Source organism: Thunnus thynnus, chromosome 1 (assembly GCF_963924715.1).
Source record: "Thunnus thynnus chromosome 1, fThuThy2.1, whole genome shotgun sequence".
In the NCBI taxonomy this organism is placed as follows: domain Eukaryota; kingdom Metazoa; phylum Chordata; class Actinopteri; order Scombriformes; family Scombridae; genus Thunnus; species Thunnus thynnus.
The window spans coordinates 18,179,508-18,207,344 of record NC_089517.1 but is presented as its reverse complement, the minus strand read 5'-3'; the positions used below and the strand labels follow the sequence as shown (position 1 = coordinate 18,207,344).

Below are 27,837 nucleotides of genomic sequence, written 5' to 3'. Positions count from 1 at the left end.
GGTGTGATGTGAACCCACACATGATTAAAAAAGACATTTGCTTTGGAGTTGGTAAACAAACATTTTTATGGGAAGCTTTTTTTTTTTTTTTTAAATAAAAGTCTATGCACACAAATTATGCAGGACCATTTCTTGCCAAAACTGATGGGAAATGTGTCTCAGATCCTATTTAAAGATGTTGATGGGTTACATTGTCCTGAGAAATATCTATCCTTCTGCCCTGAGACTCTTGGAGGCATCAAAGATGAGTCAGAACCATTTTCCTCTTTGCTCTGGCTCTGAAGTGCCATGGAAACTGCCACAAATATTTATGTCGGACAAACACTGGTGCACTGAGGTACTCCTTGCTCCTGTGTAGGAGCCAGGGCCACAAAGGGAGATGACGCTTTGTCACACTGGTGAAACCTGAATTTACACCCCTGTGCCCAGGACCTCAAACAAGCACAACAGCAACAGGAGCCGAGCTTGGAAAAAAGCCAGCTTTGTCCTCAGGCACCCTTGTCCTCCGCTCACCTACCTGTGAAAACCTCGGCTCATTTCAAACGGCATTCACCTCAACCTCCATATCTCCCTTACACACACGCACATGTTTCTGCACACACCCATGAATACCACTCTACCATCTAAAACTGGGTAACATAACCACATGGTGTAGCAGGTTTTATCAGCCATCAACATTATTTAATTAAGTCTTTAGCACAGAATTCACATTACATTACAGTAAATTTTAGTTTACTCTGTGAGGAAACATAAAATTTTCTGTGTAGGCAACATGTCCAAACAATAAATGCAATAAAAAAAACAATAAGAGAGAAACTCAAATCTTACCATCAAGGTCCTCTGGCCTGGTGAGGTCAATAACTCTGTGGCCAATCTTTCCTTCCTCACCCAGCTTGCCGAGGTGGTGCCCAATGCTCTCAAAATGCGCCCTTTCCTACAGGGAAATACAAACAATCAGGTACACAAACAAGCACACGGACACGTTTTTACAGTGATAGAATTGTAAAAAATAACCCCATCAGAAATCTGAAATTTTGAAAAGAAAAAAAGTGTCTTTGATAAATGGAGGTTCTTTTGAAGAGCTGCTCTTTTGACATGAGCTAGATGTAGCTTTTTCGTCTCTCATCTCTCTATTCAGCAGCAGCTATAATGGATGACAGGAGGCAGGGAGACAGTAAGGGCCAGGGGTGCTGTAAATAGATTTACAGAAGGATACTTTGTGATCCCAAGCACACAATGGGGCCGTGGCCCTCTTTGCAGTGCTCAGATTTTCCTCTGTAATCTTCTCCTTACATCCTCCCTTCCAGTCTACAGCGCCCAGAGCTCAGCGCCCATCATTTATTCAGAGTTCATGCTTTGGAGAACACACCGTGTTTTCCCGTTTGTCATGTCGCTTTGAGCTCAGATTAAACTTGGCATCATGTTGTACTTGACGCACAATGAAACCCTGTCATTCAGCGCTCCGTGACAATATTAAATGTCATGTCCGTGTGCATTTACAGAATAAAATAACAGCTTTCGGGGGGCCTCTGAATAGTTGCTGCACATTACACTTAATGTATTATGCAAGGGGAGAGTGCCGACTGCTGCTGGCTCCATTGTTGAATGACCTACTTCCTCAGTGAATACACAGGGCATTAGCAAAGGGCTGTCTCCCTCTCTAAAGACTCAACTAGGAGATGGACACTTTGACTCTGCATGATACAAATAATCCCTCCCCCCCCTAGGTTTTGCCTGGATGACACTAAAAGCAGGCATGTTGCCACCATTCAGAAAAAAAGCATTTGTTTTACTCCCAGGGTGAGCGTTCAATCTCTGCCAAGGATGTACTGTCTGCACTGACCTCTGCCTCTTTCTTTTCTAAACATGCCTATCACACGCAGTCTGAACAGACACTCAGGTAGAGTCCCCACACAATACTAACAGCTCCCCTGCCACACACACCGACACCGACACACACATTAATCTTTTAGCCCCTTCTTTGTAATGCATTTCACAATTTTGTTGTTTTTCACTTTTCCCCCAGAGGGAAGTTTATCTTTTTTTTTCCTAATGGGACAAAGTGCTAAAAATTAAGCAGACCTAATATAACTGAAAATAGTTATTTTTATGACTGCATTCGATTCATGCTGTTGTCTTTTCCTGATAAATAAAATCATGTTGGCAACAATACCCAAAAGTAATTACAGCACATTTTTTGAAAAAAATTAAATTACTAAATCTGTCTGAAATGTTTTTTCTTTTGTGTAATCTTTTTTTTCTGGTGAGTTAAAAAAAGATGACAAGATGAAGGATGAAGATAGTTCAAGTCCATTTGAGGCCTTTCACAGTATTTTGATTTTTTTTATCATGCTTTTTATTTATTCAAGAACTATTCCTCAAAAGAAAGGACTGTGAGAGAGACAGAAAGAGCACTGCAATTTACCATCATACTTGAAGGAGCAGTCATTATTTATGGCCAGCTGAGTGATTCTGATATACAATTAACCACTACCTGCTTATGGCCTGTGATTAGAGCCTGTCTATCTGACGGCCCTTTGCTTACTTAAGTGTTTTCTAATTATGACATATGTGGTGGTCCCTGCTGGGCAAGAGGACACTTTGTAAAGAGAAGATGGAGTACGGCGCCTTTCTTGGTGTCACATTCTGTGTAAAGCAGCACATGTGCGAGCATGCACGCGCGCACTGAGCCGTATTCATCACCCAGCCACATTATTGCTCTTAATGAAAGAAGCTAGCAGCCCGATGACAAAGTGACTGATGTGCGATTAGCTGGATGGGCAATGGTGCTGCTTCAGATGCTACTTGGACAGTCCACTAGGAAGACACAGCATGCATGGGTACTGTATGCCTGTAATAAAGTAGTCATCTCGTCCCTCTTCTGCGCTCCGTTGGTCCCTCCTGATCAATCAAGTCCTTTTATAAACTCATGATCATTAAGCATCATGTTGGGCTGAGAAGGAGAGAGAACGGGGGCCATCCATCAATGAATTTCATTAATAACTAGCTCAGTGTTGAACTTCTTTCTCCACCAAACAAAGTCATATGATTAGAGTGAACAGCAGCACATTAGGCAGCTGGGAGCGAGACTGAATGAGGCTCTTGTTTGAGGATTCTTTAAGGTAGCTTCACTTCATTTGACATAAAAGGGATCATGTGTTTTTTGTTACAGGCAGTATACAGAAAACATGTAAATGTGCTTTCTAGCTGCCAGCGTTTCACATACTTGATATAAAGGTGTAGTTACAGTAAGTATTCCATCCTTCCTTGCATTAACTATGCTAATTAATATCAGACTATCCGTGCAATATGGTACCACAAATTTTCATAAAATTTTATATACTGGACTTAATATACTTATTGGTTATACGTTTGGTAATTTATATCTGGAAATTAGAATTATAGTTGGAATTACAACCATAAATTATCTGCACAGCATAAGGGTTTTGTTTTAAGGCTTGAAAATATTCAGTGAACTAATGCTTCTTTACTGCCCACGCATCAAGTGCTGTGATAAATTAATGGCACTTTTATTATTTTATAGTGTCATTAAATTTTTACTGATCACTCTGACACAGAGGAGTAGCAAAGGACATGCAGTATCTAGGGAAGCTGGCCATCCTACCAGGAAGGAGAGGGTGAGAGTGAGAGAGAGGGAACCCATCAGTATATGGCTGATATTTAAAAAAAAAGGTATTTCTGATGTACAGAACAAAGGAATGATAGAGGACTTTCAACACAAAAAATACTCAAAATGAATATTGCTAAAAGGCCTGTGAAAGAAAATACACATAAACTGACGGCAAGGGTAGCAGAGGAATAAATCAAGGGTGATGAGAATTGTAAAGATAAAGCGACAGGAAACAAAAGATATAACAGTACACATTTTTCCCCTCCCACTTTGACCATGACCGCTGGCAAGCAACCGGTCCCTCCCTCAAATGACTTCAGCATGCAGCTCTCCACCCCACAACTAAAATTATAGCAGTGCACTCCAAGCTGTAGTGGAGAACTGCCACCCACAATAATCTCATCTGCCCTGCCTGTGCAGTCTTTTGTCTTTAAAGTTTGGTAACAGATGCATTTTCAGATGCACATGGCTGCCCAGTGAAGTCATGAGCTAGTCCAGTGAAGTCATGAGTCACCGAGGAAGAGAGAGAAGGAGAAAGAGGGTAGATGGAAGAGTCTGTGTAACTTCTTGGGCGAGGGAACCCAAAGGAGCCCTTGTCAATGCTGTAAAGAGAGCTTTAATCTGGCCGGCCACAGAACATGTGCCGGAGGCCTGCTGCTCTGCCCACAGGGTGTATTCTGGGGAAAGGCGGGTGGCGGGCGGCCCTGTGCATTGTGCCTACTCCTGCCCTATATTTAGGCAACACACTGCCAATCCTTACACTCCTTCATCCTTTCCTTTGTAAATAGCTCCAGGCTATAGGCAAAGCCATATGGCCTGAGATTGTTCAAATACAGATGAAAGAAAAAATACACAGAAGAGTAAAGTAGACTAGGGCAAATCAGCACGCAGTTTTTTTGGAGTCGTAAGGTTTAGACATGAAATGAAGACTGTCTTCTACAGTACCAGTCAAAAGTTTGGACTTACATGAGTGTAAGTATTTCAAAGTTTTAATTTACTATCACAAGACATTGATACACCACTTATAATACAACAACAGACTGTTTTTCAGTAGTGAAAAACCTGACTATGCTGTTGTTCAAATGAAAGAGCTCAGCCAAGGTGAGGACATGCTCATCTGAACAAGGCGATATTCATAGCAGAGAGGTTTAAAAAAAATATGTGTTGCTAATACCATAATGAAAATAGACAAACCAGGCCTTGGTACATGATGTTTTACCAGGGTCAACTGTAGACTTTGAGCTTTAGTTATATTTTAATTGATCATTAAATATATTAATTAACTTATTGAATTTTTAATAATTAACTTTTTTTATATTTGTGTAATTTTGAGCATAAAATGACCCGAGTCCATGTCAAAATAGGAATAAGGTAAACCAGATGATACAGACACAGATCAACTTGGTATTGTATGTTTTCTCGCCAAAACATTTTGACATCTGAAATGGTTAAAGAAAAAAAGTGCTTCATTTCATTCAGGCACCTGGCAGTCATCACACATTGTATTCCCTTCCAAAAATGACCAGTTGCCAGCTTAAAGTAATTTTATAGTCTGGTTATTTTTTGGCCTTGTATGAAGTATATACAGTAAATGACATATTTAGCCATTTCTGTGAAATCTGACAGCAGCGACTGGCTCTCCTTTCCAAAATCTCTAAACTGTTGCTAAAATCTCATCTATATTTCCTACACAGTGGAAAGTATATGATCGCATATGTTTAAAATTTTCATGGTTGGAACCTTTAAAAGCTGCAGGACCCTAAACAGCCACTTATGTTTGATAATGTGTTGAACTGGCTTTGGTTATATCACACACCTGGTATGTGGCAAGTTAAAGGCAGTGGCTTTCTGACCACAATACAGGTCTTTGTGTATCAAGTGTCAGTCATCACTGTGGTCTGTGGCCCTCAAGTGAAGACTCTGAGCGTCTCAGACTAAACCCCTCAACAATATGTCCCAGCCTTGATGGAGACAAAGACTGGACTTAACCGTGGCTACAGCTCCTCACAGCTCTGCGCCTCATCTGTTTTGTATTTTTATTGTAACCAGTTGCAATGTTATTTATAAGTCTGCAGCTTTCCAGTAGTTTTTGCTAGTTTTGAACCATTTAAATGTTAAGTACATCCAGCCATGCGGTAAACCCACAGTTCCTTTCATGCAGACTGTTGCTCTCCCTTTGCTAAGGCTAATGCAGGAAGCAGCAGAATCAACAGTAGCAGCCACAAAAGGCTGGCATCTGTTCTATAGGAGTCGTCCTCGACATCACACAGAGCAGAGATGGCCAGCTATTCCAGTCCCATTTCTACTGCCAGGGCATCACCTCATTTGTTTAAAACAGAGGGAAAAAGGCCTTTAATTAAATTAAGGGGCTTAAACTATGAAAAAGATTGGTTAGCTAACCCTATTCTGGGCTTTGTGCCAATTTAATGTTTATTGTTTGTTTTTAATAAAAGAATATGCTATCATTATTCAGGATGACTTATATTTTGTTGGAAGGAAAAGTCAAACTCACAAAATGTGACCCTTTAGCATCAATTTGAAATGTGCATTTAGTCTTACCAAATGCATTTCCTCTAAATGTCTGTGTGTCAACTTTGTAACAACACTTCTGTGATAGTTTTAAATAAGTTTCTTATGTTAACATTGCCACATAAAATATATTATTAACATATCTTTTGTTGAATGAAAATATCATAATTGTGTTATGTTCCCAATTAGACTTAGATTAGCTGAAATTGAAATCATTTTAGAGGTGTATAATATATAACCATCTCCAGGATGAGGATATTTCTGACACACTGTTCAGTTATTCAGTTCCTGTCCACACTAGTGTTGGGCCAATGTAAAAATTTTCAAACCAATTTGAAATTAAGCTGAATACCAGACCCGTAATACTGAATTTTACCACTAGGTGTCTCATGTTACTCATACGTTTCCGAGTGGAACATAACAAGAGCCTATGATTGAGAGTGTAGCGGCACCACAGTCAGGACAACTAAGTGACACATCGTGTTTTTATTTCTCACAACAACCATTCAACTTAACTTTTTTTTTTGTGCTAGGGTGCTGTGTGTAGTAGCAGTGTTTCCAGTTTAATAGCTGGAAACAACATGGCTACACATAGTACGGCACGGCTATGCTATGCTAACAATGTTAGCCATGCTAACTAGCTGCTAGCTGCCATGCAGGCTGATTAAACGATCCATTCCGTCCTTTTGAATCTGTGTGTTGTTTTAGAAACACAAGCTGCTCTCAGACTGCTGGAAGCTGTAAGCGGCCCGGCCAGGTTTATCCGGGTTATCAGTGAGATCTGTGCCGTTAGCCAGGGTCAGCCTACCTCCTCCAGCTCATCTTTGGAGTCCAACTGGGTGGACAGCAGGAGACAGCCCCATCGGTGTCGGACCATCCGTGTGAGATGCTTAGACGTCTCATAATGATAAATGCTGATTCAGTCGTTTCGCATAAAATCAAATTGGTTTAAGCTCATACACCAGACCGAACTGGCAAAACTGGAAACTGACCCAACCCAACCACGCTGCTTAGATAATCTGTGTTGAGATCATATACTTTAATGTGTGTCCAGTCTTCAATGATCTCATCAGAACTGTTCACCAGATCCTTGAGGGAACATTAAGGTGGGCTAAAATCTCCTTTGTTATCAGACCTTCCAGGTTGCAAACAGCAGGATATTAGAAACCGCAGCATTACCAAAACCCTTTTCACATATGGACAAAACCTCAAGACTTGTTGGACACTAGAGCCATTATGTTCCGACTGCAACAATACCATAGACTATAAATGGTCCTTTGTGGCTTATTCTTTTCCTCGTCTTTTGTAGTGTGTGCCTTGTGGTGAGCGCCGCATCACAGGTCTTCGCTACTGGGGCCAGCGGCATTTCTGAGCAACTGCAGCAGGCCAGAAATTCACCATGTAAAATGACAACTGTAGAAAATAATGGAGCCACTACTGCCAAGTGACCCAACCAAGATGCAGTCTTGATGTCTTTCTGGGGAAGAGACGAGACAGAGCAAAAGACCTGACCTGGGACAGAAGCCCGCAGGCATACACAGACTCACACACACATGCACAGGCACATATTATCCAGAGTCATACATTATTTTTATTCTTTTGGCAAATGTGAACAATTGGACAAAGCATTAATGTAAGCAATCTTCACAATAGCACTTGCTGGCTACAGCCAGTGTCTGGGAGCTGAGCATAATCTAATTTGGATGGGCAAACCCTTGTATGCCAAGGATTTACATTGCAGCCAAAACGCCTTGGTTTGCAATTTCCAAGACAGCAGTCGAAAAGGAGCAGAAAATTGCTTCCAGGGCTGCAGACCAGACAAGATTATATTCAAAGTCTTTGTGAGGGCTTTGCCTGAATAGAGCCCTGACATCACATATACACACACATGCATGCACATGTACACACACACACACTTACACACACACACACACAGGAGGGAACAGTGTAACGACTATAACCAATAGGTTAGGAGTCCGGATTTTGTGGAGCACAAGTGTAAGCTCCATTTGAATATTTACAGGCTGAGCTTTGGGATACGGGAAATGGACAATTGTAGTTATCAATACTGAGGAGAGGAGGTGTTGCGGGGCAGAAAAGGGCAGTTCAATAGGTTAATACACTGGCCTTTCACCTTTTGATTCCAGTTAGAGACCTGTCAGCAGAGGAATATATTTTATCTCACACAACCTCCCGGGGCATCACATATGCAACTCCTACAGAACTAAAGCTAGAGAAAGGGATGCATCTGTCCAGAAATCTGTCATACCTGACTATTATAGTGAAGTATGACAGATTTCTGGACTGATACAGGGTTCACAACAAGGCTTGCCCAATGGCCCAGGGCCAGTAAATTGCAGATTTGGGCCGGTGACTGGTCAGTCATCGACCCAGATCGTGATAAGTCTTTTATCTCTTTTTTTCTGCTTGGCTGGTGGCTGACTCTCATACCTGGTGTGCCTTTTCTAACCGGTCAGATTGGACTGGTTAGGAACTTGCATGTTAGGAACTTGCATGTTTGTTAAAGACAGATGTAGACTGAAAGTTTGAAATATGGAGTGAAAAAGATTGTTTTTTTTTTCTTTTGTCACGGAGGCAACAGTTTGTTGAGGCTGAAAATCGAATCAGTGCTGTACTATTTCTCTACAATTTCTGAGTAAGAGGAATTAAGCTACTCATTTACAGGCAATTTACAGTTTACCAATGTGTACAACAATGGCAATGCAGCCATTTGGCTATACCTGACCAGCTCTTTAGTGACAATAGATGGACCAATTCTCTTGAATTAACACTCAGGCTTTTGCTGTTTGCTTTTTCCATGTTGTGTCTGGTTACAACAAAAGTCAAATCTGTGTCATTTAGTTATATAATATAAACACAAAGAGGACCATATGAGCTAAGTTACTTTCTGGAATTATTCATCATATATTTTTTTTCTAAATTATTTTTCAGAAAAAACTATGGCGTTTGATTATAAACAATTCACATAAATACATTACTTTAATTTCTCAAAAATGATTGTTTTTGTCTGCTTCACCAGTGAAAATTCATCAGGAGAAGGTACCACATTTCTGACCCACTGGCCATATATTCCAAAAGGCCATAAATGTTGATTCTGAATGTAACATCTGACTGAAAACATACAGATGCTTGATATTTATTCATCCATGACCCTGGAAAACAGCATATCCAGTTATAGCTACAGTGCATAATAGAGAGAAACAATTCAAATGGTTACAAATGGATTCAGATGTACAGTACTGTATTTGACTGTAGGCATAGTTTCGCATTCTAGGTAAAAGCTTCCACTGGGTGAAGAGGAGATAGTAAATAATGGAACAAAGTAATTGCCCTCTGCAGACAATAATACCTTTAGATAAATATTTCAAAAAGGTAAATTGCAGAAGGCTTGTAAAAGGTTTTATTGTACTGATGGGATATAGTAAAAACAGAGAAAAAGACAAGCAAGAAAATTGTCTTCTGCAAAGCATGAATATTTTACATGTCCTCAGGTTAAAGGCTTGTGTACTGTAGAGCAGAGAGTCTGATCTACACTATGTTCTCCTAGGTCAATGGTCAGGAAGGGAGAGAGAGGAGGAGAGAGAGTCATAGTGATAAAGCTTAGGGAGGAATGCATTGTAGTGTTCAGACACACTTTGTATGAAAAGATGAATTGATCCATCTGTAAGCAGCACTTAGACCCACTCCTCTGCCCGGTCATTACAGTGAGATGAATCAATATTTAATATCCCCCTCTAACAGCCACACTGGATGATCTTAACCTCTCCTTAATCCCATTTATGTTACCTTTCCAGAATCTTCTTCTGTAAGCTCTCACTATGATAAACTTCCAAACAAGAGACTGGGAGGGGAGCTATTAAAGACCCCACCATATTTATGTCAGGTGAGGCGCTTTCTTGAAATATTAATATTCTGAAACTGACCAAAGTGAAAGCTTTTATCAGGGGCATTCAAACCTTTCTAGTCCGTTGGCTTGTATCAGCAAAAGACTCTCTCTCCTTCTCCCTCATTTCACTGCTGAATTACAACCCACTGTTCTTTATAGCAGCAGAGGGATGAAGATGATGGGGCAATTCTTTTAGCTGACTTGATAAAGCGTGCCTCTAATTTCACACCATCCTAATAGGGGCAGTGTCATTGAAAATAAGAGGCGACAATATTTCACCATGATTTGCGCGAGCCAGAGAGTCAAGCATGAGCTCAGTTAAGGTGTCATTCAACAAGACATATAACTGGCCTAATGAAAACAGGAACATATTACCTGAGGAAAGGATTTTAATTACTTATATTGTTAGGTTTTTGAAAGAAACACAAATTATTATTAAGTGTTTCAATTTTATTATTATTATAGTCGTCAATACTATAATCCTACTAGTATATTCATTTATCAACCACACACACACACACACACACACACTTTGTTTCTCTCTTTTTCAAAAAACACAAAAGGCAGATTACAGGTGAGGAGTGACTAGATATTTCAAGCAGAAGATCCCTTTAGGGGAAAAAAAAGAAGCATTCTCCTGCTCTGAGATGACTACTTACTGAACAGACAAGTCCAAAATTCAGAGGAAACAAAGCTAAATCTTACAAAAGACTAAGCTGGGAATAAAAAGCCGTTAAGCTCTACCTGCTAAGGACAATGTAGCTGTAGGTGTGTGCTGCTTGTTGAAAATGACTCTGCACATGCATTGTTGAGTTACTGCTTTCATGTCACGGCAGATTCAGCTGCTTGGTTGACCACAGGCTCACCTTAGGTGGAGGTGGGACGGCAGCTGCACCAGCTCCTGTGACTGAGTGAAAAAAGGGAGCTTGCATACTCATGCTAAAAGCTTCACATACCGTGACAAATGAACAAATAAAGCTAAAAATAGGAAATAAAGCTTATACAGTGGAGATCACATCTATCTGGGTCAAATTGATCACTATAATTGGATGAGTATTATAACCAATGCTTTTTTCCTTTACCATCTAAATTAACATTTGTATATTTATTACATGGATATAAAGTAATGAGATGGACACCTTCGGTATTTACTGAATATCATTGACTGTTTCAAAATACAGTACAGCTGTTTCAAACTCTTGTTTGTTTCGCCGCTGCATCTCGTAGTAATTTCGCTGCTGCATCTTGTTGGCTTGTTTTTGGCAGTTTGCCATAAGCTTCAAAGAGACTACGTTTTTCATTGAGAGAAGATGACTTTCTTTTACTCGTCATGATTACATTTTGAACGCAGCACCAGCCTCAGGTAACCAGCCAGAAGCAGACAGGTTACCGCGAGGCAATAATGGTACGGTAATGGTGAATTACCATAGTTTTTCAATTTTTTTTCCCATATGTCGTCATGTATGAAAAGACCCAAAATGAACACTTGATTAATATAAGCAAATCACTTAAACAGCATGTCTATTGGAATGATGAGCTTTTTGATCCATATAATGATATAATAATATAGTTGATCACTGTAACTGTGATCCCTATAAGCGGTTTCCACTGTAACTGAACTTTGTGCAAGATTATGTACCTGTTTCATTGCTTATATTTAGTTAGATCTTGTGACTTGGTATGCTTGTAACAACAGTTTAGTACAAAAATTTGATTATGGAATAATTCATTATTGTTTAAATCCTATCTTTTTTGACTTAGTAAGTGCAAGAGATCTGTCTCTGTCCGCTCTGTGGGCTGCACCAATTTATCTGCTTCACTTCAGTAAGAGCATAGTTGATTGCCACCTGCATAGACAGTAATCTCTTCCAAACACCAAATTAGAGGGAAATCAAAATAGATATTCATTGACTTTTTTACATATACATTGACCTAGTTGAGGCTGTTGGTTGAAAGTGTCAGGTGCTGAAATATTAATGAGAATCGCTCCCAGTTCCTGCCTGCTCCTCACAGCCAACTGGCAACATGGCATCAAGCTGAAGAGAGGAGGACAGCTTTTTTCTCTCCTTGATTGACTCATCGATTGAAGATATTTTTAAAGGGAATCCCTGGGAGTGTGTGCTCCTGGTACAAAGCAGCCCCATCCCGTGTCAGGGGACGGAGAGGGCTGCAAGTCTGCTTTAATTGGGCAGAGACTTCAGAGTCTTCTTAACCCACACCGGGCACTGCCATGGCCTGTCATGGCCCTCACACCAACATCAACAACACCGACACCTCTCGCAGCATGCACACACAAACATATTCGTACAAATTTGAGTAAACACTCATGTACGTGCTGAACTACGCCAGCACTTATCAATAAGACCACCCTGGACACGGATTAAAGAAAAATATTAGTCTTAAGAATTAATGCTATATCTAAATCAGCATGTTCCACTTTATTAGTTTCTTTCCTCAACTACTTTCAGGGAGAGCTGAACACTCGTTGTGGTCAACTGATTGTTTTTTGATTGGTGGAAAAAGCTTGCAATGGAGTAAACGTGCATCTGGGGGACTTGACCGGAATAAAATAGACACAGACTGTTAGACAGTAGTACTTACCTTGTCAACTCTGCAGTTGTTGAGGCCCACTGAACTGAGGGCGGACAGCTTTGCCTCCATGCCCTGCTGGTGGTGTTGCAGCTGTTCCCTCTGGATCTGCTCCCTCATTTTACGAGCCTCCTGGATGGCCTTCATCACCGTGTCCTGGTCCCCGAACAATGCGGTAGAGTTTAGGCTGGACAGGATGTCTGCACACACACACAATAAAGTTAGTTTGTTGTACCAAAACCTTACAATGTGTTCTCTTTCTTCTTCTGAAAGTCTGTGTTTGAACAGTGCAAATCTGTGTGTATGTGTGGGATCATGTTTGCGGCCTTACCCAGAGAGGAGCCTCGACCCAGGCCGCCTCCGAGTGGGCTGGGGATACCACCCTTGCTGACAAGACTGTTTGGGCTGCTTTTACAGCCGGGAAACAGGTTTTGTGTTGGTGATGTCGGGGATTTGACCAGTTCCGTCGTCTTTGGCCGAGCAGAAAGGTTGAGCGGCTGTGTTCCTTCCTCCTACGGCAGCAGAGATAGGAGTAGGAGAGAAGACAGATGTGAATAGGTGCCCCCCCCTTCCACTTTTGTAGGAGCTCTGGATTCCCAGACAGCATAGTTCTCCTCTGTTCCTGGTTAATTATAGGATCCCTATCCTGATCCACACCTCCCTGGCTCTCCACTCCTCTCCTCTCCTCTCCTCTCCTCTCCTCTCCTCTCCTCCTCATCCATCCTTCCTTTAGAGCTGCGCCACTGCGATCTTCCTCACAGTTGCCCAGCGCCTTTGTTCACACTAATTAAAGCAGATTCTGTCTCACTGTACATCTTCATCTGTTCTCCCTCTCCTCCTCCCTGCTCTCTGTGTCTGCACTCTGGTTCGAAGAATAAATAATGACCAGATAACAGCGCTGCCAATGATCAAAGACAGCTGTTCCATTCATCAGATGTCGACTCACATTATCTACTTCATTAACTTGTTTTCTCATTTCATTCCTCATTTGTGCATACTTGGTTTTATCATACACTTTGATATGCCTGTTCCTAAAATATACAATATGATATGATTTAGGAAACACCTAAATGGTATAGTTAGGAGGTGAGGTCAGAGGAGGATACATGCATTTAGTGCTGTATTAGCTGAGCTGGTTGCAGCTTCTGCAGCATTCACTGAAAATCATGTCCAATGCAAATAAATTAAGAATATTATCATATATAGATAAATTAAAAATAGCACTGATTCATAATAAGACATTTGACACAGTAAAATCAATAAGCACAGTAGATTTGCTTTAATACAACGAATGCTGAATTATTCTGAATAGAAACAACTCAAACATTCGCATCCCAGAAGAAAACTCGCTTTCTGCAGTGTAAATCGCCCTGTGTATATAGCAGTCTTTCAAACCAGATTAGGGCTCATGCTGTCGTTAACAGTGTTTTTCAAAGCCCAAGTGTCTCCTTGTCCAAACATATGGCTCAAGCATAGACTGCCCCAAGGCCTTGTTATTGCTGTGCCAATAACAGTTTGTCATGCAGTGAAGCTGAAAGCAGACAAACAAAACTAAAGGCAGTCTGATTCTATTGGACAGTGGATACAGATGGGACGATGCCAGGATATATTTACTTTCCATTTATATATAATTAATTTCATTTAAATTCTTAATTTTGTCAATTATATTTGGCACTATTCGTAATATTTTTACTAGAATTAGTGTTGTATTACTATTGACCGAATTAGCATCTAATCTGATAAATAGAGACTTTTGTTCATGTGATGAAATTACAGTGTTGAGTCAGTTTGATGGCAATCTTTCAAAGGAAATCCCAGGAGGCTCCAGACCTGAAGGATTGTGTGTGCATATGTTTGTGTTTCTATGTGTGTGTAACACAGAGAGCATAGCGAAGAGAAAGCCAAAGTGCCTTCCCTCTATTTCAAGACATGATTTATGGCCTTTCTCCATTGTGATATTATTAAGCTAAACTACTCCAAATGGGCGTATGTTTCTGATTATGGCCTTAGTGAGTGGGGATGATGTATATGGCCTTTCCTCTGCACGGAGGTCTAGTGGAATCCTGCCACACAGCAGCAGAAAATACACCCTGCATTCAGTTTGTTTACAAGGCAAAAAAGTCATCAACGCTACTTTTTGCTTCACTTTTGTCAGCATTTGCATAGCATTATTGTAATGGTTTTATTCCATTTCAGTTACAATAAAAGAAAAAAAAACTTTTCATTGTGAAAAAAAAAAAAATTAGAAACCATGTGTTCCACAAATTACTGGCTTGGAGCAGCCATAGCCATAGCAACCATGTCCACAGAGTTCTGGTTAAGAGAGAGAGAGGGCCTTGTTAAAGCCTCGCAGATTGATGGCCTGTTCGAGGCTGGACTCAGCATCCGCCTGCTGTAATACTGGAGTAGCGAACAGTATAGCTACTAGTTTATTGAGACAACAACAACTAGGCAAGGCTAGGTCAAGTACCACTCAATGCCTGGGCTGGTGGGTGGGCAGGTTGAAGTAGCTGAGGGTTGTACCTTGACTTGAGTGATGGGGCTGGAGGAACTCTTGTCATTCTTCAGAGAGGAGGGAGAAATGGGCCCACTCGCATTAAGGGGCTGGGGGAGTGGAGGCATCTTGGCTCCAGGAGAGACCTGCATGCTGGCAAGCTGGGCGGCATACAGTTGCTGTAGGGAGGTGCAGAAACCCACAAGGCATTAACATCCAAATCCAGCAAACATTCAAAGTTTTATATTCTGTCTTTTCCTCTCCCTAGAACTCTCTCTGCTTCTGTGTCTGCCTTCATCTCTCTCTTTTACGTCTTTCCTCTCTTTCCATGAGGCTGGCAGAGAACCTCCATCAAAGGTCTTAACTGTATTTCAAAGGCTGAACCCAGAGAGAGACAGCAGTCTTAAAAACCACACAGAGATGGCTTTCATTCAAAATACTTGGAGCCCCTATTTTCCACTCATCACAGAGAAAAGTTTGCCGACTGGATGCAAGTGTGTTAGCAAAGATCTCTCATTTCTCAAGATCTACACAGCTTCCCATTGAAGTTTCTGGCCTGTGATTTGTCTCCACACAGCCATGTGAGACAGGCCCATTCCACAATGTTCGAAACCCAACCTCAGTTGGATTGCCATCATAGAATATGTTAAACACAAGCATTATTGAGGCTTAGAAACCTGCACAAAGAACACTGATGTAATCATCGTTATTTTCCTTGGCGTTAAATCAGTAAGATGTCCAACTGTTTGTGACATTACCACACAAGAGGGTGGTTCAAATGACTGGCAAGGCACTCAATAACAGTTGTGCCTGTAACAGGGTTGAACTCTGAAAGCTTAATTTACGTTTCCACCGCTGGGCTGATTATGTGGCATACACTATAAAGGGTGGTTAAGGACGTTGATATGAGGTTTTGAAAGTATTAAAAAAAATCTGGTGAGCCACAGACTGTTAATTGTCTTTTGGATCGGATTTTTGACATAGCAATTCACATCCTTTATCCTGGATTAAGTTACGGTTAAATGTCTTGGCATTAAGTTGTGTGCTTATTTTTTATATAATTAAAACCTGAAACAAATAATACTAGACTGATTTATTTAAATGATTATTTTTGTACTTGTTTTACTGTGCCTACAGAGCTCAGGACTCATGCCCTGCCTAGACTTCTTTCCGCCACAGGTCTCTATTGATTGGCCACCAGGTAAGTGATGAAATTGGCTTTTGTCTCCTGCTGCAAATGGCAGGGGTCTGTCAAATAGAGCTACTGTCTGGGAGAGAGTGTTACTCCATGTAGCCACTTCATCAAACAGATAGCACCCCTTAACTCCCCCACTGGCCTGCTCCTCAGACTAGGTAAGCCTTATGGTTTGTTGTGTTATTCAGTCAGATGGTGCTGTCAGGGAGAATCTAATTTCTCTTCCTCTGGCCAATCGGCAAACCCTGTCTCATTTCCTGGTTTGACTGGCCACATACAGACTGCATTTGTGTGGATGGAAAAAACAACCTCGACCCCACTGGCCTCACCTTCGGCAGTGTAGATGCAGACTAAAGCCAAACAAAGCACTTTATGTCCATGCACATATCTCCAGATATAAACACATATGTGCCCCTGTAAGAAACTTTATCGCTGCCACATAAGCGGCAGTACAAACGGTCCATTCTTCCAGGGGACCTGGGGATAACAACAGCACATGAGCAGCGGAAATGACAGACTGATTATGTTCCCACAATGATAGCACTGCCCCCACCTCCCTCACAAACGGCCTTTTGTCTCCGGCAGGAATAGACACAGGAGTGGACCCAACTCTATTTTCTTCTCATCTGAGCTAGACTTAGTTAATGTCAGTGGTAAAGGCACTCTGTGTGTCTGTGTGTGTTTAAGTGAGTAAGAGAAAAACAGTGAGAGAGAAGGGAGTCTCCATTCACTGCCTGTCACTCCGGGCTACGCACAAGTCTTAGTAGAGGAGCGGAAGTGGAATCTGTTGGACAGATGTTTGCTAACAGGCCTGTTGACGGGCATACCCCTGACCTTGAGTGGGAAGAACTTTATTGTCCCGGAAAAAGAGCATAATTAGACTTTGCCTCAAATTAGAAGCAGTCAGGATGTCCCTTTTCAGCACTGATTAGCAGGTCAGTGCCATGGGGTGAGAAGCAGCGGCTACCCTTTTAACCAAGAACGATCTACCTCCAAGAGCCAAAGAACAATAAATACAATCAGGGAGAAAGACAGATGAAAGGTGTGTTAGCCCACTACACACTGCTCAAGGACAGATATGAAATGCCTCAGTGTTAAATGTGTGGAGTCTTTTTCCTTAACATTATGGTAAGTCTAGGTAAGAAATTAAAGACAGTAAATTTACAATGGAATACAAAATTATTATGGGACATAGATTCATACTTGGAATACAACCTCTACAAGAGCTTGTTAATGTTTCGGGCAATGTGGTGCCAAAGGCTGAAGGATGATGCATCCTGCCAAGGCTGGTTTCCCTAAGCAGAAGACATCTGCCTGCCTCCCCCAGATGATTCCCTCACATCTAATAGCCCCTTCTTCGTATCTTCTTGCCAGGTGGGGGCAGCAAAAGGTTCATGGTAATGAGGGTCAAGCTGAAAGTCAGTGCTCGGACTCTAGGGTGTTGGAGGACTAGGTGAAACCCTGAGTGAAACTCTAGACTCTCCCTCTCCCTTTATATCTTCCTCTTTGTCTCTACACTCTTCACACTGTAATTGTCTTGCTTCATTTGTTCAGGAAAACCCTCAAGGAAACATACTGTATAACACTTCTATCTGTCTATATCTGTCTGTCGGTCTACTGTCTATCAAAAGCCAGGGAGCAATACACCAAGGCACAATTTGTGTGACGGGAGAAATCTGGCAAAAGAGAAATATTTGCTCGTGCATCTCTTTGTTTGAAGGCATTGCAACATAGTGCAATTGTATGTAATTCAAAGCGTGCATGTATGACTTACTAATTACAGAATATGTTATTTTTTTGTTGTTTCTCTAGTGCTTTGAAAAGTAAATGTGCTAAAAAAAACCCACCACTGTTTCTCAACACAGGAACAAAATCTACAGTCTTTCTTTTGACCTCACCATTCCCTATCTCCCAATAGAGCGGAACAGATCTCCGCAAACATGGATTCAAAGTGAGTGCAGCATGCCCAAGGTCAGCCTGTTAGCCTCTGGTAATTAAAAACAAGCCCTCTGGAGGCAGCAGAGGTTAAATGGGGAGGTTCACTTTTCTGCCTGTGACATTAAACTGAGATTACACACTCTGCTGATGATGTTAGACATCTCAGAAGTCATATTCAGGAGATGATATTAAGCAATTAAGATGGGCAGCCTCTGTTTATTTAGTAAAACAACACAGCTGATACTGTCATGCAATTTTGTGAATTATGAGAAAAAACAATTTTCTCATAACTTCCATCTACATTATATTTTCCTTCTGCAAATACTGGAGCATATGCCTCGTAGTATAAGGAGAAAAAAACTTTCTGTGGAAAATCAAATGTGCATCTTGTTTTTCTTCAAGAAAGGCAGTGCCCCAGCATGGCAATATGTGCTGGAAAATACAGTGGCAGATATTTGTCAGACTTCCTGCTGCCAGCAATGATGGTACATTGCACATTTACAACTGTGGCCTGCAAAAATATGAAAATAAAGGCAAACAGATTGCCTTGAAACCATAATTCAATTCCTAAAACCAATTAACATCCTCTGCATTTTTATGTGTGGTGAGCATTATCTGATGACTGCCACACTCTCTTAATTGCACTCTCTGACTCTTGTGTGTGTGTGTGTGTGTGTGTGTGTGTGTCTGTTTGTCTGTCTGTCAATGTCTCATTCACCTCTGCCTGGCCTGGGCGCTGAGCACTGGGCTGGATATGAGGGCATTAACTGTGCTTCAGTGCACCACACCATTTAAAAGGCAGCACAGCGCCAGGCCTGTTTGCCACAAGGCTTGTACAGGCTCATTGCCCAGGGCGACCAGGCAGGCTGACCCAGGCTAGGCCCAGATGTCAGGAGTGGAGGAAGGCGTCCTGGTGCACTGTGCCGATGCTTTCCAGTATGGCCCAACATCTGTCCCATCTGCTAGCACCCAACCTGCTCTGCTCTAACCCCTCCTCCCTCCTCTTGCTTTTCTCTGTTTCTGTATCTTACATCTACAGTATATATATATTTAGGCCCTTCCCTTTCAGTTTTTCTGTCTGGCACACACACAAACACAGCCCTTCTTGTGTACGTGTGTGTGGGTTCTCCAGGCCCAGGGGCCTCGAGAGCCAGCCCTCCCATTCAGTGCTGCTCACTGCATTATCCACTCTATCTGTCCATCTGTCCCTCTGTTCACCACTGCCTCTATCCAGCTGCTCACCTAGCCGTCCTATTAGCCAGCCTTCCACACACAGCTAGCATCTCTGCACTGCTCTGGGTTACCTTCAAAGACTGGGCTCCTCTGCTCATAAACACAGAAACAGCTGCTCTCTACAGTATGTCTGTTTCTCTTTTCTCCCCTCCTCCTCTCTCCCTCTCTTTCAAAGTCAAAAGTGCTTCACTTGTTAATGATGGAAGCCGTTTCTTCACATCTGTACTACACAGGCATTTACATCCAAACAAAAGATAATGTGCGGTTTGCTGCTCTCCCACTTTCTTCCTGTTTGTCCCCTGACTGTGTAACACTCTTTCTTATCACTTCAGTCGTCTAAGCCACTGAGTACTCCTTCAGATGTGTTTGTCTGCTTGAGATCTGGTCTGGTTGTTGCTGAGCATGTGGGCTGCTTTTCATCTTTAGAGTGGGAGCCAGCGCTGAGGCTGGGCCCAGGTTTATCATGGGCCTAGAGAGATGCCATAGCAAACACATTGGATGGTAATTGCAGTGTTAAGTCTTAGCTCAAGCAGCTCGACTTCCAGTACTGTAAATTACAAGGATGTGATGAGCCTAGACAATTCAGGGTAAAAAGAGTAAGACCCGGACAGAATGAGACAAAAAGTGGAGGGGAGTAATTTAGAGAGAAATACACAAACTAAGACACTTAGAGGTTCAAGATGTGGATGGGAAAGAGCAAGAGAATGAGACAGAGAGAGCGGGAGATAGAAAAAGGAGGTTTGAGTGAAAGCAGAGGATTTCTATTTATTTAGTCTTAACAGCGATACTGCATACAGTGAAACCAGATGTTGTATTTTATCCAATAATGCTTTCTTTAAAATGTCTTAAACCCCAAAGTCTGCTCCCAATGATAAAACGCTCTTTCTCAAAGGTCTTCCTCATGTTTATTGGTTCTGTAAAAAGTATATATTAAGTTCATATTGGCTTTAAGTAAATTGTTTTTTCACTTGGCAACTGATGCAAGGTATAGTGTACAAACAACAAATTAAGTGCTATCCCAAATAGAAATTTCTTTTGTGGAATTAGGGAAATTCCCTTCTTGTCTCTTTGCTCAATTGAATATAGTAGGTGTCCGGACGGACTGGGGTACAATCTAAGCACAATTTCCTCTGTTAGGTGAGAGGTGTCAGTTGTAATCAGGGATGGACAGCCAGGGATGGAGCCATTGTTCCTGCTGGTCCTGGGCTCATCCCGGCACTGTGTGGGCACTAATGAAGAGGGGCATGTCGCGCTGGGATAGTTTACCCTCCTCCTCTCCTGTGAGTTGAGGACGAGAGCCAATCTGTCAGGAAAACATTGAGTGAAATTGCCCTGTGGTACAGGAATGCCTGGTGACAGCCACTTGCAGACTGCCAGCCACCAGAGTGATGCTACCACCCTGTATTGACAAGCAAATTACAGCCTCCAACACTCAAACGCATCCGGGAAGATTCATTTACATCCATCAGCTTTAAGCCTTTGTTACCTTGTTGGGTTTTCTTCTCTCAGAGAGAAAGGGCGGGGAAGGGTGCTGGATCCCAGACTGTTATGACAGAGGAGATTGTGAAGAGGCTACGTGGCCAACATTAAGACTGACGGAGCGGCTAGCCTCTCTGACTGGTTGGCTGATCACATTACCTCTGCAGCATTGTGGGAATTAATTCTTCCAATAAGATAATTTCTAAGGTTCATATATTGCACAATCTAAACTGAGTAAATGTGTGAAAATTATACCTTGCCATGCAGCTGACAGGAAGAGATATTTTAATTGGGGGGGCAGGCTATTCAGCCATATGTGTGTGGGATTTTATATGTCTGTGTGTGTGAGTGAGGAAAATGAAGAATGAGCTTAGAGGTGAAACTAGAAAAGTTTAAGACAGTTTTAAGGGTTATTGGAGTATTGTGCTTGATGATGCATGACAAATAAACTCTGTAATATGATCCCACATGTCATAAGTGCTAACATTTTTTTTTTAAACCAGTGGCATTTTTATTCCAAACACTCTTAATAGTGGACTTTTAAATCACAAATAACATTATTATACCAATGTACATAATGTGTTAAGTAAAGTAGTCACTACAGGAGTACTAAGACACATGCAACCACAGGCACAGTGCTTCACTGCACTCATTGCCAGACAGACATCTCCTTAAGTTCTTTCTCAACAAATTAAATGACCCCTTTTCCTTGTGCTTTACACTGGTTGTCATTTTGTTTATGCTTATGAACATTTTTTTCTGCTTCTTTTGTACTCATGAGTCCTCTCTCTTCAACTCACACACACATACAGAGCTCTGAAATGGTGTCTGTTTTTCAATAGTTTAATTTGGAAGAAAAAAAGGACAGTGCCGCTGCTATTATTGCTCTAAAAGGGAGGAGACAACTCTAACTTAATTCCATGTCTGGCTTGATATGACGTTTTTAATCATAGCAGGTTCTCAGTGCTTTGTAGAGGAAGTAGTGGCAGTCACATGGTTTGTTGATCCCAGCTATGTAGAAAAGGGCATGTTTGACTTGCCTTGCTGTTTTAAGGGGAGTCTCTATGCAGGGTAAATAGCAGCCAGCAGGCGGAATATGTGACAGGCTGACAGACTTCAATTAATGGAAAATGCACCTCTTTTTGTTTACTGTGTTCTGTAAAGGTCAGCCAAGTCATGGTCTTGGAGGCACTGTTTTTGCCCATTCCCAGGGTTAGATACATAATCAGAATTAATGACTCTAGACCTGTCTACCCTCCTCACCCCAACCTTCAGATATATGACTGTCTCATCTGACCTCATACACCACTATAAATAGACTCAGCATGCCTGTCTGATCTACCACTCCTTTTCCAATGGACTTCTCTACGATACACAAACTAAGCAACACATATACGCTCCAGAAACATATTCACTTACGTGGAGTATATCTTATACTCGCACGGACACACGTCTTCAAACACGAGCAGACTCATTTAACACCTTGCATGCTTCTGATCGCTCTTCTCATGGGTGCATAATGACGCACAGCGCTTCAGAGCCAGCTGCAAGCATTGTTAGAACTTGCCAAGGCTCGTTAACACTGACAGTGGTAGCCTCTGAAGGACAAATGCCACATATATCAGTGTGCAGACTTCCCCCTCAGTCTTGAGCTCTCTTGTTTAATCTTGTCATACTTCTCTCTGCTGTTGAGCATCACATGTAACAGCTTTCCATAACTTTTCACTATTGTTGGCAAAGCAGCAGTGGCCACTTAACCATATGTTGGGAGAGAGGCTTTTTAATCTTTTCTTTCTTTTGTTTCAGAAGAAAAGTACTGATTTCTTGTTTCAAATGGACTTAAGATCTACAATTACTCGAGTCTGCAAAGGAAACTCATAATTAGAGAAGCAGTGGTACTAGAATATACAGTATGTGGTTGTTATACAGCTTCCTATTGCTGCTTGTTTTTTTTATGTAAATAAAGGTCAGAGAAATTTAGCAAGGGAATCCTCATCACCAATTTGGAAACAAAGATCATGCATAGGCTGAGAGAAGCCCTGGTAACAGTCGTATTTATCGTCATAAGCACTTGAAGGATAGAACGCAGATAATTATCTATATTAAACCTTATGGCCTCAGGTTAAGCCCTGACCTGGGTTCAGCTTTTTTAAATGCTGTGTGAGGAAAAAGTCCTGGAGGAGCCTGTAGGGCTTGGAGCCTATACCAACATTTTCTGTGGCTAAAAACTCCTACTCAATCTTACTCACACACAATAAAATTACTCATATTTTTGTCTGTTCTTTCTTTTTGTTTCCTTCACAGAGATAAAACAGGTTGGCAATATTATTGTGGTTCTACTAGATAAAAGCAATAAGACGGAGATTCTTTGCTTACACAGTCAATTGTCTTCTGATAAATTCACTGGCAGACGATTAAGGGAACCAAAGTGATTCTCATTCCCTCTAATAACTATTATCTTCCTAACTCCTCTGTCTGGCAGAGCTAGTGGGGATAAATCCTCTATAAAATAGGATAAATTACATATGTAAGGTGATAAGCGTGTGTGAGCTGGGGGCCTCCAGGATTATTTAGTGTGCAGCTCATTACTTAGCGTACAGCTGCTTAGCCATCCTTTCTGCCCTGGGCTTGGCGGGCGTCCCTAGCATTCTTTGTCATAGTACAGTACATACCTGAAGCTGGAGGGGGCTGAGTCCTGACGCTGCTGCAGCTGCCATTGAGGATGGAATGAACTGCACCGGGTAGTTATCACCTGTCAGAGAGAGAGAGGGAGACAACAATGCATACAGGTTCAGACAATGAGCCGGCCCACAGAGACCAGGCAAGTGCCAACACGGATCCTGGGCCCTCCACTAGTTTACCACAGCAATGTGGCACATTGCAACGAGCCCTCGGCTTCAAGCCCAAACATCTGCATTAACAAAAGGCTAAGCTGGTTTGACTGGAGCAGGATTACTAAGGAACGTTCCACACCATTCCCTCCTTCTTCCACCTGCACAGCACTCCTTCTGGAAAATACCATGACAACAATAACTACTACATAGTTTAACAAGTTAGAAGTTTGTATTTGTGTGTGTCTAGTGTGTGTGTTTGTGTATGTGTTCGGAATAAATGTTAAATATCTCCCTGGTATTCAATTAGCGATAATGTAAAAGGACCAGCATGTTCTCTCAGGCAGTTCATACAGCTGTAGACTTGTCTGGCTATTGTTCAACACAACATTGTTTGTTTCTGTGATAGCTTTGGCAGCAGAGTGAAAGCACTTGTATGCGAACTGGTTAGAACAAGTGCGCAGGCACAATAACAAGGTTAAAAACCCCCACACATTCTTATCTCGCATATCACTGTGATCAACAAGAAAGAATTGGTCTCCAAATAGCAGCACTATTCATTACTATTCACTACTGTTGGCCTGCCTTCAGCACGTTTGTCAGATGGGGATATAAAACGGCTGCTGTATGAGTGATATCCATGGGGGTGTATAACAGTACCAGAAGCTTTCACACACTCAACCTAGTGTGTTGAGAGGGACAGAACAGCCCCAGTGAGACGGTGCAGTACAGTGTTCATAGAGGGGAGGTTAGTTTGAAGCATGTGTCTGAAGAAGGGGAGGCGGGGTGAACAGTGGGAGTTGGGAGGGGGAGGGAGTTGGCCTTCGCTCAGACCCCACTTCTGCCTGTCACTTCTTCTCACAAACATATGGAGCCATTAAGCCACAGACAAGGTAAATGTATATACCTTCTCTTTCACTTTGCCCTCACCCGCTTGCCTCACTTTGCAATCTTGTACAGCACAGCACAATGTGATACAGGCCATGGAAATTCAATCCCCATTTAGTAGCAAATAAAATCACACAGCAGAAGTGGTTTCAAATAGTGCTGGGTTGGATGTGCGGGGGTGCGCTGTGGTTATTTCTACACCTCCTCTTTTTGGTATCGCTTTTTCTCTGTGTCTCTGTGCTCTCTGTGACGTAGGATTTCGGAATAATAAATGGCTGGATGTCTTTAGATGTCATGTGAAACCTGGGGAGGGTCATGTGCTTAGTGAGCACACCACCACTGCTGGGGGGGTTTGGGGCTCCTAAGTCTGGGTCTTCGGTGCACAGAGTCTGTGTCGAGGCACCAGACTCCAGCAGAATGGGCGCTGTGCCAGGTTAGCGTCACTGGTGAAATGGGAATTAGGTTTAAAACAGACGTTTTTGTTTTGTTTGTTTTTTTCTTGGCCATGGCTGGTCCCATGCCCAGTGAAGTAAAGTTAGTGCTAAGAGGGGAGTGCAGGTGACACTATGGCTAGGTCACAACAGGCTATATTTCCCTGCTCATGTGATGGCATGAAATATAAGTCATAGATCTGCTGAGGGATGACAGATGTAGCAAAGACCTTTCTTAGACCAGATCAAATGATGACGAATGAACTATATGACCACGACCCTCAAACTTGATCTTTTCTCATCACTGGCTTTTAAACTTCAGTGAATTATCAAGACTGTTCACTAACTTACAGGTTTACAAGAACATTAATGTCCAGGTATATTAACTTACATATATAAGATTTTCAAGTTGATGTGTATTTAATTTTCCTGTTTTTGATTTTTTTTAACAAATTGTTTTTTGAAGTTTTAACAAAAAGAAAACTCTGATATTCAACTTGAATTACTTGAATTTCAAACAAAAAATCAGAGAATCAGTTTTAATGTTACAAAATGTGTAAAAATATAGAGCTTAAAAGAGTATAGCATGAGAAAACTATCAACTGTCAGCAGGATGTCTATGAGGGAGAGAGGCAGAGGAACCTAAAGACTATGAAGTCATTCTGCAGGTCCATTAGAGGCACATCAGACTGTCTGTGTAAACAGTGCGAACGGACTGGGAAGTCCTACTTGTATCTATTTGTTTAAAAGATGAGTTGGTGTTTCTATGACTGTGCTTGTCCACCATGCCACACCAGGCCATTGAGCACAGCCAGTGAATGGGGTGATGACTTACCACTATGGTGCCAGAATGACTCTGTTGCCATGTGAGCACCACAGAGCTAGGGTCATAAGCAGTGGTCCCTGGGAGCTGTCTCATAATGATAACATCAGATTAGTGTGCCTTAGTCTTGGAAGTGAATGCTTGGCCACTCACTTCATGGAGAAAGGACACGGCAGCATCCTGTACACCCTGCAGGTGGTGGTGATAACATTGTACTCTCTGGATATATTGTGTTGGAGGGGGAGAAATAATAGAGGTTTTGAAATACCTCTCCTGACTTCAAGAGTCATTTTCAGACCCCCTTTGCTATTTCTTCATGAGCTCATGAATTATGCAGGAACCATACACATGGCGACCCCTGACCATGATTCCATAATAGCTCCTGTTATTTGAACTAAAACATTTTCCGTGTCAAATCTATTGCAGAAAGCACACTGGTAAAAGACTCCCCCTCAGGCACTTTGTTTAAGCTGTCATGGCTCCATAGTTCCAAAATAGCTGACTTTCTTTTTCATCCTCTGGTTTTATAGTTAATTCATTAACTGCACTACCACACCTTTTAATGTTCTGCTGCAAACCTGCTGACTTCCCAGTGTTTCTTTTTCCATTTTCAGTCATCTTCCTTGTTATGTTACTGTTTTACAACAGACAAGGACTCTGCTTGTTCTGTCTGACTAACAAGTCATTTTCTTTGACAGGGTGGTTTTCATCAACACAGCACTGTCTCCTTCTATTTGCATGTGTCAGAGTGAAATAGGAAAACATTTTTTATGTACAAATGCAGTTTACTTTGATTAAGTAACTAATACACACGTCTAAAAATTGCCTGGCCCCGGGACCAAGAAGGTCATGCCAAGTGAAAAGCTTAAAACTGTGAAGAAGGGAGCAACTTCAGTCACAAGTATTATGTGATTGTACATCTTTTAATTTTCATAACGATGCAAGTGTGTTGGAGGTTACTGCTTTGGCAAGGCATCAGTCAACATGTTGTAACAATTTCAGTTTTTTTTTTTTTTTTTGAAGGCTGTGGAGCGTATCTGTCTCACTCAATTCAAAAGACAAAAGGAGAGAAAGAGGCTTGCTGTTACAGGCAATGACAGCAGTTATTCTCAGGAAAACCTGTTTCTTACATCATCCACAAAGTCCTCATGATTGTATTTTAATTGCTTAATTTCACTATCAAAAGGCATAACTGTGTGAAACTGTTATACACACAACAAAAGGAAAACATTTCATGCAGCGTTCTTCTACTGTGTTATTGGATCTCTAACAGTGGATACTTGGAAAAAGCCAGCATACTCCTGAAAGATACTTTAATGTTGAAGACATGATTACATTCCTCTGCTTCTCTTCCTATATCTATTGTTCCACATGGACTAGAAAACTCCCAGGCCTTAGCCTCAAGTCCAAGTTCAGACAGAGCAGAGTGCGCCAGTGGCCTCAAGTGTGTATCAAGTCTCTTACCATGCATGTTATTCACAACTTAAAAATCATAATATGATACAAATGTAAGAAGAAAAGACATAGCAAGCAGGGAGATCACGGGAGGGATGAAATGAAGAATTAAGTTGCAAAGCATACCTGGCTTATAAGACATTCCCGGAGGGAAGAGAAAGCCTTGCTGGGCGGCGGCTGCTGCTGCCAGAGTGCGTTGGTCGTGTGGAAAAATGGGGATCATGAGCGGAGGCATGTGACCCTGGACCTGCTGAACAGATAGGGAGCAGAGATCAGAGAGAGGCCTAAGCATAGGCATGGTACACAGAAACACATTGCCCACTCAGGGGGAGGCCAGATCACAGCTCTTCCTAACGTGTGCTGACAGGGGGCTCCGCGGCAATGATGGCCCTCGTGTGCTCACACAATACCTGG

The 27,837-nt window shown here is 41.8% G+C and overlaps 1 protein-coding gene across 9 annotated transcripts in view; it reads right to left on the bottom strand.

Annotated features, from left to right (window-relative positions):
- The window catches only part of sox6 (SRY-box transcription factor 6), a 140,559-nt gene that overhangs the window by 14,359 nt on the left and 98,363 nt on the right, over positions 1–27,837 (bottom strand). For 7 of the 9 annotated variants that reach the window (XM_067588168.1, XM_067588206.1, XM_067588213.1 and 4 more), the window contains 6 exons: positions 27,550–27,673; positions 23,668–23,747; positions 15,180–15,329; positions 12,988–13,168; positions 12,669–12,856; positions 829–934 (listed from right to left, as the gene is read on the bottom strand). In XM_067588168.1, coding sequence (XP_067444269.1) covers positions 829–934; positions 12,669–12,856; positions 12,988–13,168; positions 15,180–15,329; positions 23,668–23,747; positions 27,550–27,673 — 829 coding nt within the window. The remainder of the gene's footprint in view (positions 1–828; positions 935–12,668; positions 12,857–12,987; positions 13,169–15,179; positions 15,330–23,667; positions 23,748–27,549; positions 27,674–27,837) is intronic. The other 2 variants (XM_067588196.1, XM_067588237.1) reach the window with 1 other exon arrangement.